The sequence below is a fragment of the Cygnus atratus genome, chromosome 10 (assembly GCF_013377495.2).
Source record: "Cygnus atratus isolate AKBS03 ecotype Queensland, Australia chromosome 10, CAtr_DNAZoo_HiC_assembly, whole genome shotgun sequence".
Classification (NCBI taxonomy): Eukaryota; Metazoa; Chordata; class Aves; order Anseriformes; family Anatidae; genus Cygnus; species Cygnus atratus.
In genome coordinates, this window is record NC_066371.1 from 20278595 (window position 1) to 20291156 (window position 12562).

The 12562-nt window shown below is 43.6% G+C and overlaps 1 protein-coding gene across 5 annotated transcripts in view; it reads right to left on the reverse strand.

Moving 5' to 3' along the window:
- The window catches only part of FGD3 (FYVE, RhoGEF and PH domain containing 3), a 111909-nt gene that overhangs the window by 38345 nt on the left and 61002 nt on the right, over nucleotides 1–12562 (reverse strand). For all 5 annotated transcript variants that reach the window (XM_035558187.2, XM_035558190.2, XM_035558192.2 and 2 more), the window contains 2 exons: nucleotides 9578–9746; nucleotides 7885–8482 (listed from right to left, as the gene is read on the reverse strand). In XM_035558187.2, coding sequence (XP_035414080.1) covers nucleotides 7885–8482; nucleotides 9578–9746 — 767 coding nt within the window. The remainder of the gene's footprint in view (nucleotides 1–7884; nucleotides 8483–9577; nucleotides 9747–12562) is intronic.

A 12562-nucleotide genomic window follows, 5' to 3' on the forward strand; every position in this document is an offset into this window, starting at 1 on the left:
ACTACTGGCCACCACCAAGCTGTTAGAAAATGTCGGTGAAATGCCCTCTTTAAGCTGCTTCGCTGCCATCTTGTTTTAATTATAAACAAAGTTGAAAAGAAAAAAAAAAGGGGAAAAAACCCACACACATTTAGGCAAACTGCACTGCAAGGGGAAGACCTTAAAGGCTTTTTTAAAGCCCGCCATAAATCCCAGCAAACCAGACCCTACCTAAAACAAGGCACCACTTAGCATTAAGTATCCTCAGCTGATGCAAGTATTAAGTGAAGGAAAGCGAAGAGCTTTGCTGGATTTGAACCAGTGTCAGGCTCCTTCCTTCAAGGCACTCCTCCTCTTCCCACGCACAGACCTGGGGACCTGCTCGTGCCACACAAAGGAGCCCGGACATGTGCTCGGCCTGCCTCACTACTCTAATTATTTCAAGCAAACTTGAATATTCTTCTAAGCTATTCTAACGTGCTACACGACATCCTGCTCCACTCACTCATGTGCTATATATTAATATTTGGGGAGGAAAAAAAATCACAGCACAACAATGCTTTGAAGCTGTTATGGGGAAACATGACATATTACGGTTTATAATGAAATACACTGCTGGCCATTAGGATTCCACTAACTACAAGGATCTCTTGCTGAGAAGGAATTTATCTGCCAGTTTTGCTGCGAGCAGAACAGGGCGCCTGAATGAAAGGCACTGATGTCAGCAGGCTGGCATGCCAGCCACCGAGAACATCCTTTGATTTGTTTGAATACAGAATTTGGAAAATAATTATTTTCAACCAAATACATTTGTTCTCAAAAGTAAATCTTTACATAGCACAGGCATTTTTTAACCTCCTGACCTTCAACATCTGCAACTCGGTTTATACTTCCAAAAAACTTGCTGACGTCTGCTGAAATACCAAACAGCGGCTGAACACAACACGAGCTTGAGCTGAGCAGAACGTTTTAAAGAGAGACCATCTTCAGCTGCTGCTTCTGCCAGGCGCAGAGACAGGCATGTTTTTCAGACTAATCTGCACCTTATTCACCTTTCAATGGACATAACACTTTATGTCAAATAGTCGATGCAGTGAATGATGTGAGACAGCCTGGTCCTCTGACCCTTCTGCATTTTGTGCCGTGGAAGGGCAGATTTAGCAAAGCCTGAGCTGTATGTCAGGGTACCATGGACAAGATATTTCATGGTCTATGTTTCTAAATGAAAATTAAAACAAACGTGCAAATTCAAACACAGATTATATTCCTTAGGTAACAGCCTTGTTTAAGTCCCTGTTCTCATCTACTCACACAACCGCACAGTCTGAGAGAAGGCAAAGGAACCCTACTAGAGGGAAGGAAGCAGGCTTCAGCTGGATGATGTTGGCAACAAAGGTAGACAGGAGAAGAAAATCATCAGGAAGAAGACAGGTAACAAAAACTGGCAGAGCCATGGCAGAGCCCACCTCAAAGAAGCTTGGGACAGGCGTATTATCTAAGCAGTGAGCCCTACTAATGCTGAAGCAAACTGATAGCAATGAGACCTCACCGCATTTTTGATTTTGCATCAGTTTGTAACAGGTGAGTATCTGAGGCCATCACCATCTTTAGCCTGCTCAGAGCAGACACCCAGCAGTGAGACCACTGCCCAGGCAGATGACTTAGAGCAAAACTGAACACATTTAGCTTAAAGCACAAACTGCACAGGAACCGAATGGCCGCTGCTGGGGACCAGTGAGGCATACTTAACCTTACTCACAGAGTCCTGCAGAAAAAAAATGTATATATATATATGTATATATATATATATTTGCCATGTGTAAAGCATATAAATGATGCAGAAACAAAATATTCAGTCTCCCACCTTATATGGATTTTAAGCTGTTTTGCTCTTCGTAAATGTGTCTCATTCCTGCTTTGCCCACCATGACGGGTGGGCACAGCCACAGCCTGTTACAACTCTTCTCCACAGCCACACCTGACAGCCGTGGAAGTACTGCAGAACCTTTTTAAAGCAGTTTAGCCAGTGGAGTTAAAAGCAAGATGAGAAAAGGGAAGCAGTCGGTGTTTATTTTGTGACACAGGAAGCTTACTACTCCAGTGCTTGAAGAAGCAGCTGCGTGATGCTCTTTCACTTCTGTATGGAGGTCCAACAGCTTGTTTTCAGCTGTGTCTGTCCGTAAAACGTTTTAAGGAAAAAGGAAATGCCAGCCTGGAAACAACCGGCACCACAAAGGGCAGATTCTCACCTAGGTGGGAGTACATTTACACCTGCAAATAGGCAAACGCCACAATCTCAGACACAAACTGGGTGACGGCAGACGCCAAGCCGACTTGTGCAACAGAGCGGCCACCAGCACATCGCCGCTTCCTGCGCGCCTGCCCCCGGCCCTGCCCGGTGCCTGCCAAGCGCAGCGCAGGGCGCAGTCAGCCAGGGCACTGCCGGCCTCCCGCACAGCTCGGCTGCCTGGGGGGCAGGAGCGATGGCGTCGGGCTAACCTGGGCATCAGCCTCACCTGCTGCTCCCTGCAACACCCACTGCAGGCTCCCCATCCTCCAGGCACCGCACAAGCCTGCTCTTCAACCACCACAACCACTATTTATCTATTTATTTGTTTATTTATTAACCTCCGCCGTTAACTACCAGTCAGTTTGGCCATGCCAGCGAAGGCAGAAGACAAACACAGGACAACCCGTGACGGCTCGACCATCCCGGTTCCTTCCTCAGGCTTCACGCACAGCAGGCAGCGCCTCGCCTGGATGGGGACTTGGCACCCAGGCACGAAGGCTGACCTGGCTATCATGAGAAGCAAATCTGAGGTGAAAATTTAAAGGAAAAATAAAACAGGAAAAGAAACCTCAGAGGCTCAATGAGAGAAAATTTGGGCAGCAATTTTGCCTGCAGCAACTGTTTCTCTTACTGTTGGTTGTAGGTGACTATGTTCAGTTCGCATCTCTGTTGCAAGAGGCTTTCAGCAAATCATGCAGGAAAGCTGGGATATGGCTAGGTTAAAATCAGAACACGGCTACGCTTTAAAAACACAAGCTCCCCGTCAACAGCCACTGCTACAAAGAACACAGAAGGTCCCCAAAGATTACAGACAACTTCCTACTTGAAAGTGCTGAAAACAATATGGAAAAGTTACCCTGTGCTAGGAGATCTTATTTTACTTAGCATATTCCAAAAAAATGGTGATGAGAACAAATCTGATTCTTCTTAACCAGCGTTATGACTAAACCACCGACCCACACAGTTCTGCGTACTGGGTAACTTGTGTGGATTTATCTATGGGCTTCAGAAGTACCACTGAATTATCAAACAAACATAAACCCCCAAATACAAAGCCCCCTTTCACTAACTTGCTCTAAGCCCACTGACAGAACAAGTCAGGAGGCAGACAAAAAAAAACAAAACACACCATTATTTTGGCCACGTTCCCTAGTGTCACATCAGGAAGTGGAGATAATAACTTCACATCCTCTTCAAGGCCAAGCAAAAATCTTTTTTTCAGAACGTACGTGGAGATAATCTTACCCAAAGGCCTGACTAGCAGGACTGCAAGTCAAATTTTCCAACACAATCTGTACTATGAAATCAGAAGCGAAAATCCAGTGAAATGCAGGCAGAAGGAGAACACGTCAGCGGCTGCACAAGGCCACGGGGGACTTGATGATTACTATTATTTTACACAGCAGGTTCTCAGGAAGCAGGACAGATGGAGAAAGGCATTTTGGGGGGATTATTAATGAGCATTTATTACTCTTAGTGAAAAATATCTGAATAAGGAGATATGAAGGAGCATTCGCCGTCTCAGAAGCATTGCTCCACTGCTCCCAGGCAGTCGACTGCTCAGCGGAAGCCTCGGGTAGCGGGCTGCAGAGCACGACAGCCCCTCAGTCCCACTTTTGTCATTTCTTTTTTTGTAACCATCAAGGCTAACATGCCTCAGCTCTCGCAGCTCCTGACATTTTCTGAGATGCTATCAAAATTAATAAGCTCCCCTCGTTCATTTTCATTTTGCTAACAGATCCCTAGCAATCCCAGTAAGGCACTCCTGCGACTTTAAACCATCCAATAATTGTGCGCTAATAAGTGAGATCTGTTAGACTCCGCAGCAGACTCCCAAAGGAAGCCACATCACACTCCAGAGCTAAAGCTAGACTAAATAAAACAGTACAAGTCATGCATCAGGCAGCGTTACTTCACCAGCAATGGGATGCGTGAAAGCCCGGGTGCTGGATGGAGAGAGATCTGAAGTAGAAAATTAGAGAAGAAAAAAGCAAAACTGATTTTTTTTTTCTCTACTTATGTTTATTCATGAACTTCACTTAACTTGATATCCTAGGAATTACTGAGCCATCATTAAAGCATTCTGCAGCTGTACTTCTTATGCATCCTCCTCCAACTATAACAAAGCTTTCTGGAAAACCTGAATGTTTAATTAGAGTGCTGGTTACCTCCGTGTGCAGCTGCAAAGCCTGCTACTAGAGGCAGAAAGGGGGAAGCAGGAACAAAGCTGTTGGCTCCTGACACACAGCTCTCCCCCAGGACAACCTCCTGGAGGATTAAGGGATCTCTGCTGCTCTCATACCACAGTTGGTGCTGACTGAGCTCTCCTCTCTTTCTCTCCCAGGGCCAGGTACATTATTTTGTGGAAAATCACCAGGTTTCTCAAGGGTGATGCAAACTTCCAGTCTCAGAGTAACCACAGAACACGTCAGCTTCAAATCATCAAGCTGGCTCTCCTCGTGGGATGCCACTGCCCTTTACCTGTACTGACTCACCCCACAGTGCCCCCGTCTGCAACAGAAGACCGGGAGGATGCTGTGAACACGTAACACATGAGTTGGCTTTGCAGGACCTCAGCTGGTACACGCTGCATCCCCAGAAGAGGGCACAATCCTTACACTACAGCGGATGCAGCAAATCTAGGCCTTCCCCTTCCCACGTGGCTGCAAAAACAAATTAACTTAGCGGAGCATGGTCATTCTCAAACTGCCTTCTGAAACTGAAATCAAGTCAAAGGGCAAGGAAGACCCTGAAGTGCATCACATAGATGTCACACCTGCCCTCCTGTACTAATTCATCGAGATTAAAACACATTAACTTGTTAGACTGAAAAGCATTTCCTCCTCTAGAGATCTCTCCCTTTTATAAATTCACCAAGCACACTACAGAAAAGCATGACCTCCTCAGTGTTTTATCAGCATTATTTCATTCTCTATGGACATTTAGCCTAAGGAACAAGATTTTAAAACAGCCACTAAAACTCTGCTCCTACAAAAGTAAGTGTTTGTGGTGTTTGTCAGTAAAGCACTTCTTAATGATACAGTGAAGTCTTCCACTTGGGTTTGCCACAGCTGGTTTGATACTGCGTGCCTAGCCCGAACTTAAATGTAAATTTAATGACTAGATTAAAGATTTTCTAATTTAATGCATTATTTTCTTGCTGGCATGTTGCAACTAATAATAATTTTAAAAATATTTCAGTTGCATATACGCCCATACCTATCTATTGAGAATATGAAATAACTGAAGTATTTCACAGCATGCATATTTATGTATAAGCATATACATCAGGGAAAGTGAAGAGCAGCAGACAGAAGCCCTGGACTGCGGTGGTGATGCTGCCCACCGGAGATGTAAACAAGCTTCCTCCCACAAGCTGCTGAAGAGGCACCAAACGTTGGTGAACACAATGGACGTGAAGTCCTAACGGAAGCCAGTAGGAATCTCTCTCATTAAGCGCTTTCTGGAGGACCCCACACTAACTTCTCACACACAAGGTAGAACACAGGTCTTTGGCAGCTTAGACCCTGCAGTCCTGCTGGATCCTGTCTCATACTGTCACGGATTTACTCCTGCACAAGCCCAAGGCCCTGTGCACCACAGCCTTCCGAGCCCAGCTGAAGGCGGTCAGGGCTGAGTTAGGGGAGCTCTCGCCTGCTCCTGGGAAGGGGAGACAGTCTGATGGGCTCCTCCTCCGGAGTCTGCCCCAGCTGCCAGGTGAGACTACAGACCCACAGACAGGCAGAGATCACACCCTCTCCATCTACAGAAAGCAGTCAGGTCTGGCCAAGCAGAGCTGGTTCGTGCAGCCCTTACTCTCTGCTAGATGTTTCATCGCCCATTCCAGTCCATGCCCACCACCAAACCGCAGCACAGCGGGGTGATGGGCACAGCATTCAGGCTCCCTTCTGGCCAGGATAATGGTGGGAGTCAAGGGATTTTGGAGACTGTGAAACCTGAGTCAAGGCTCTGGTGTGCTTTGGTCCCTCTAGGATAAAAACCACTAGCTACATCAATCTAAGATATTGCAATTATGTAGGAAAATTGTGTCGCCGTGTATGGTGGGGCTGGGTATTACAGGTCATTACAGGGCTTGGGATACAACCAACTTTCACTTTGACAAGCAGTATTTACCAGAACAAACTCCGAAGTGTTGCTTTCAAGTCAGCTATTACTCTGACAGCGATGGCGTCACTGACACCAAAACCGGTGTTTCTGCCTGATGGGTCTGTGGGACTCAGGCAGAGCTTCTGGCACTTGGATCTGTCAACACACAGTAAGTCCTGGGCCCCCTGCAGCGAGGTTCGGGTGGGCAGCAACACCTGCCTCTGGCACACCGAGACAGTACCTAGTGCTCCTGGACAGCAGGGTTCCTCTTACTCAAGCTGGTGTAGTGATGGGATTTCCCTTCTTTCAGAAAGTCGATTCTTTAGTTACCCTGAGAATATGAAGTCTTGCATTTTTCAGTTGTTAACACAGCAACTTTCATGTAAAGGACAGGGTGATAAAAAGTCAGATTAATTTGAGTTTGACATCACTGAATTTGCAAAACGAGCAGTACAGCTGTTAAGTATTGCAGGGGCAACACCAGTCCCAGACGACAATGCTGGCATTTGAATCACATGAAGGGAAGGCGAGTCCAATCACACAAGCCTGAGCTTGAAATAAAGAGGAAGAACTGCAGCATAAAGCAGTGCATTCACTAGAAAAAGTCTGGGGCTTTTTCATACCTTCCTGTAGGTATGTTTGTCTCATCACACTGTCTTCTATTCTTGGAAAAAGGCAACACCCCAGAGCATTAATTGTACTCTGAAACTATCCACCGAACAAGAAGGGGAATATTTTGCAGATGTTTTGCTCTAAGCATCTTGTGTTTTATTTTTCTGAAAAATCTAACCTATCTTATTTCTAAAAAATAACCGTCTTGATAAGCAGATAATCGAATGAATCTGCCGTTAACACTATACAGCTGTAGCAAATGCACAACAGCATGGACTCCATTACTCTGCATTCAAGGAAAATCTCTTCTAGCTAGAGTTACATGAAGAGTAATTTGATAAGAGTAACTACCCTGAAAACAACTTTTTGCACTCGAGTAGTAGTCACACCAAAAGAAACACAGGCTTCTTAAGAAATAAAAATAAAAAACCTGCTAGAAGAGATTTTCAACATGCAAGTCCCTCCAGCATGCAAGACCCTATTCCTGCAACATTCAGTATCCAGTTAGCCCCCTGCTTACCATGGAGCCCTGCTGAAAGCAACATGATCTAGTGATCAAGTGAGGAGCTAAACCTGCACAAATTCAAACAAAAAACACAAGGTGCAAGTCTTTACCCACAAAAGCACTTAAATTTTAATATCTTACCTCTGGCTGTGATGGACTCTCTTACATTAAACCTTACACTAAATCAAGACTGGAAACCTTTCTGCAAGTTAGTCTAGATTGGGAACAAGTTAAGACCTGCATCAAACAGGAAATCAATGACTGTCATGATCCTCTGACATAAAAACAATCGAACAATAAGACCCAAACAACAGACCAGAGTGATGCAAGGAATCTCTAGCCGGAGTCAGGAACTGGCTCCAGAGAACACAGAAGTAACACACTACCTTACCTTGTTTACATCCAAATACTCTAACTTTGGCACTTCTGCCGTCTCTTGTTCCTCACTACTTCCTTCATCAATGTCACTGTCTTCATCCTGCGTGGAGTCTCTCTTCTGCTCTGCAGAGGAAGATTTGGGGCCCTTTTTGTCTGGTTCCATTTCCCCCAGATTCCCAGCCACGCTGGGCTTCTTCTGTTCTGCACCTTCTTCGTTGGGGAAAGTTTCTCCTGCCACGCTACAAGAAGGGCTGTCAATGCCACTGTCTCTGTTAGGAATTTTACCATTACTGCTCAGTTCTGCAGTTGAGTCTTTATTGCTAAGCTCTCTAGAGGGTTCTTTGCTCACATTCACAGCAGTACAGTCTTCATGGCTTTTGTTATCGCCTATGCTTAGCTCTTTAATTTTCATTATGTCTGTGTTAGATAGATCCGCACTGCACGGTACGTCTGGCTCATTTTCATCTGGCTCACTTTTTTCATTTGTCGAACAGCCGCTGGAAGCTACCATGTCACAGTCACACGAGCTCGGTTGTTTGGATGAGTCCAGGCCAGGCTCCATCTTAAGAGCTAAATTTAGCTGGTTCCTTTGAAGAATATGTACAGGTTGCCTGCAGGTGAAGAGAAAGCACCCCAGTCATTCCTATTAACACTCAGAGACTTCAGAAGTGCCTCAAAAGAGACAGGGCCTGACTGTCATCTGATTCAAGCTGTACTTCTTACAGCCCCCTCATAATCCTAGGAGGCGTGCAAACACATCACTGGAACAACATTCACCCAACAATTTCAGGTAAAAGCATATCACTCCTAGCCATAAGTTTAGCTGAAAGAGTACCATTAGAATCCCAGATCTTTAACACTCCCCACGTGGCCTTGAAGAACAGTTTAGTTTGAAGGTTTGTGGCAAGGAGAACCATCTTTTAAAAGAACCATTTGTTTATGGGCTTGTTTAAACAACAACTCAACCTCTCCAACAGAACAAAGCTTTTCCAGCAAGTTATTTTCTGCCAGAGAGGGGATGTTTCTGAAGCACAAGAATGCATTACTTTCTATCTGAAGAGGCCTTACTAGATTCACCCAGGTGATAGTACATTCTAAGGCACAGTACAGTGTCTCTGTCCCTATCCCCCTCTTTATGAAATGAATCACTTAGCTCCATCAGGCAGATTTGGTCTTTGGAGAGGATTTTTGTGTTTGTAAAAGGAGTTGCTTTACATATATTTATATACACATACACAACCCTATTTAACATCTTTTGTATATAAAGTTTCAAGAAACAATTATATATTATGCCATTTCACAATACACTGACATCGAACTATCCCCTGCCTCCAAGAAGCAACATAACAGTAAGTCTGACATTTACTGAATCTTAGACAGAAAACTCAATTATTTTATAGCACAATTTCCTATAAGGTGAAAACAATTTGATATCAAGACAACTTACCAAAAGCAGACTCTGGACTACTTACTTGTGGTAGAATACTTAAATTCATTGGACCTTCAGCTCCAAGTTACAAACTAATAATCACTGAAATACATGCTTTTATAAAAAACTCTTCTGTAGTCAGTCAAGTTTTGCACTTTCAGAAGAAAACATCCTGAAAGGAGTTTCTAACGATGATTACAATCAACGTTTTCTCTTGTAATATTTTAAGTTAAAATTGTAAAAGACAGATTAGAGCAGATCTCAAAGACATATTTACCTAATACTTTCAAATTTCTCAATGAGAGTGTTGACTCCTGCTGATATTGGTATTTCTTCCTCTCCAGGCACTATGCTCCTTGACGACTTGGGATCAGCTGGTAAAGGCCGAGAAGGTGCAGGAGGAATTCTTTCCTGCCCAGGTTTGAGATGTATAGGCTTAGGAGGTACTAATAAAACAGAGGGAAAAAGCACAAGGATAAATCTCCCCTCTTCGTTATTCTAAACTGAGAAAAAAAATCCAAGCACGCAATGCAGAATGAAGAATATCCATTCTTTCAACCTTCTTTATAACTTATGCTGGTGCAGTTCCAAACTATTTCTTACACAAAAGCAGACTGCTGTACACTAAAGAAAAACGACAGTCTTCTATTTTGCATTTCTACAGTTGTATCAGATGAGCTAACGAACAGAGCGGCTCAGAAATTTACCGCTTCCTTGTTACCAAACAGGATGCACAGCTCACACTTAGTTTTTGCAAATGGGCTCACCATCTCAATCACACGAGTTTCCCTTCCCATAACTTTTCAAGACTCTAGCACTCTGTTGAACCTCTTATACTAGAAAAAAAAAAAAGCAAAAACAAAACAAACCACCAAAAAACAATCCCACCATGGATTTCAGTGCCTGGTATTTGCTTGGCCAAAAAACCCACAAGCAGAACATAATAGCTTTTCTTCCTCTCATTCTCCCTCCCCCATCTCTTCCGTGGTGTAGTCTTCATAAATTTCCTTCCTCTTTTGGTTCTACATTGAGCTATATACTATATAAATAAAACGCATTGTAAGAATGTATACATTCTGCTTAAGAATTCATTGGGAGGCAAAGATGCAAAGTCTAATACAGTATTAAAAGGAAAAAAAAAGTCATTTTAAAAAAATGTATTCAGACCTTATATTGTTGCAGGGTAAATGGGTTTGGAAACACGCAAGCAGTAACCCATGGCAACAGGTTCACGTGCTGTTACAGTTTCATACAGTGAAACCAGCTTCACATAAGCAGACCTTACAGGAGGAGGTAGGAAAACCACCAGTGCAATCACTCCCAAGGCGCACGCTACTTGGAGCAGTACTGCCAAATAGCCCTTCTGATCTAGACTATCCAAAGAGTTAATAAACAAATTAGGAAACTCTACATATGATTTTTATTAAACAATGCTTTCAAGAACAATTTACTTCAAGCATTTCCAATTTTTAAATGGTCCATATGGCACATCAGCATAATGTGATTAATATTGTAATGGAGCTTTAATTAGCAACTGTTCTGAATGCAATTTCAGGGTTACTTTCTTTAGGAAGATAATGGAGGCATATACACCCAAAATAAGTCAACTGCCGTTGTCCCTACCCTGCAGAAAGCCGACTGTGTTAAGCTCCAGGTCAGCCTCAGCATCCTCCCTCCTCTAGCTATAGGCAATCGCTGCCTGAGGTCAGTGATGAAGAACTGCTAGAGTTTTTGAGCTCTGAATATAGGCAGATTTAAAACTACCTACATTACTGGGGTCATTTCAGCACCAAAGAACAAAATCACATTTTCTAATGATTTGAGCCCTAATGGGACACTTCCTATAAAATGACCAACTTGCCCCGTGTCCAAAACCATTTGGAATTCCTGTCTTAAATTAAAGGTGTTATAGTTTGATTTTGAAAACACCACCACGAAACCTGTCTTACACACAACTAACAGTTAAGCAGAAAAATTATTTATGCTCTTTATAAAAGCAGTATCGTGTGACAGACAGAGGCAATAACCTACCCTACATCTCTTATTAGGCCCTTAAGAGCTTGTAACTGGCCTGCAACACTCAAAAGGTGAACTTCATTGTCTCTGCCAAAGTATTTACAGTAACAATAATGCATGTCATTTCTATCCATGTAAACACTTGAAAACATTTTAAACCTTTCCTTTAAATCTTTCCTGTTAGTGGACTCCACCTGAATCATTTGAGAAATTACACTCTACAGTATATGATATGCCGTACTAAGAAGGAAGAAAAAGTGTTCCCTTCTGTTCTGATTTTTGTTATTTGCCAATGTAATTTTGAGAAACAGACACATCAGCACAGAGTCAAAGTCGCTGGCTTTCTTAAATGCTACTTACAAAGCAAAATTTAAACCACAAAAGATATGTGCTGAAGAGCTGACACACAGAGCCTACATTCGGAATTTTCAAGGAAACAGCCTTCAATATCACAACAGCCAGGCAGCTCTGCCTCACCTATAAACACACAGACATCTATTTATAACTCATGGGAAAAGACAAGATAGGCTTTTCAAAATCCACATTACATCGTTGTGTGAAAAGCATTCAAAAAGCATAACCAATTTGCCAATTCCCACTCGTGAGCACATGACAAAATCCATTAAATGACAGGGCACACATTCGTTACCTCTCTGTCAATTTTACAGACTTTTAAATTCAAAATCAATTTAGGCTTCTACAAAAGAAGTGAATGATAGATTTGCATGCTAAAAAGGAACAATAGTAGATGAGCTCAATCTGTATCTATATCACCACAAGGACTAAATGAACAGTCACTCCTGAAAAAACAATAGATGCTGCTTTCAGCTGTGGATACAGGACCCAACGTGGGAGCTCAGCCACAACCCCTACCCCTGCTCTGAAGCCACCTTCCACGATCCCAGCCCTTGCAGGAAGTAGTGCTGCTATTTCGTCACTCTACTTTGAACTCCCCTTCTGCCTCTCACCCTCACACCGGGGCCCGAGCACAGCAGCACGACTTGGAGGCAGCTTCCAGGGCCCTCCCTGCGCACAGACAGGTAAACTGGTGGAGAACGGGAAAAAAGGCAGCCACAAAGAAGAGATTAGTGTCATGGGACATGTTCAGGTGGTGCCTGATAGCTGAAGCCACGCACTGGAATGGCACTTCCCCAATCCTCCTCCCCTCTGAAGATTTGACATAGCAGCCCAGTGCTATTTGGAGCAGGCAGAAACCAAGACACACAGCCTTTGTTGCAGAAGAAAC